The sequence below is a fragment of the Eimeria mitis genome, genomic scaffold (assembly GCF_000499745.2).
Source record: "Eimeria mitis Houghton genomic scaffold, Emh_scaff729, whole genome shotgun sequence".
Taxonomy (NCBI): Eukaryota; Apicomplexa; class Conoidasida; order Eucoccidiorida; family Eimeriidae; genus Eimeria; species Eimeria mitis.
The window spans coordinates 12,912-13,500 of NW_013575322.1; the positions used below are offsets into that span (position 1 = coordinate 12,912).

Consider the following 589-nt stretch of genomic DNA (forward strand, 5'->3'; position numbering starts at 1 on the left):
TGCTTCTGCAGCATTAGCTGATTCTTGTTCTTCTTTTTCTTCTTCGTTTTCTTCTTTTTCTTCTTTTTCTATTTGTTGCTGTTCTGCGTTACCTGCGTCCTCTGTTTTCTCGTTTGTTTCATCTTGCTGCTGCTGCTGCTGCTGCTGCTGCTGCTCTGCCTGCTGCTGGGAGCCTGTATTGTTTGTTTCATTTGTTGCGTCTAGCTCCGTTGGTTTTTCCGTTTTTTCTTCTTCTGTTTCTGCTGCCGCTTTGTTTTGTTCTTCTTGTATTGCTTCTCCTGCTACTCCAGCTACCTGCATTTCATTTGTTTCTTCATTTCCCGCTGTTGTTTGTTGTTTATCTTCTGTTTCCCCTTGTGTTTTTTCTTCTGTTGTTATTTGTTGTTTGTCTGCCTCTTCTCCTTCTGCTTGCTGCGGTGCTTCAGGTGTATCTGCAGCTTCGGGCGTCGCATTCTCCTCTCCTTGTGTTTTGCCTTCTTCTGCTTTTTCTTCATTTTCTTCTTTTTCTTTTCCTTCTTTTTCTTCTTTATTTTCTTCTGTTCCCTCAGGGGGGTGCTGATCGTCCCCCTCCTCTGTATCCTGCGAGGGC

General features: G+C 44.0%; 1 protein-coding gene across 1 annotated transcript in view; it reads right to left on the minus strand.

Moving 5' to 3' along the window:
- Nucleotides 1-589, minus strand: part of EMH_0020920 (ankyrin repeat-containing protein, putative) — a gene marked incomplete at both ends in the record, with an annotated part of 7,496 nt that overhangs the window by 6,710 nt on the left and 197 nt on the right. The window contains one exon of the mRNA XM_013501657.1: nucleotides 93-587. Coding sequence (XP_013357111.1) covers nucleotides 93-587 — 495 coding nt within the window. The remainder of the gene's footprint in view (nucleotides 1-92; nucleotides 588-589) is intronic.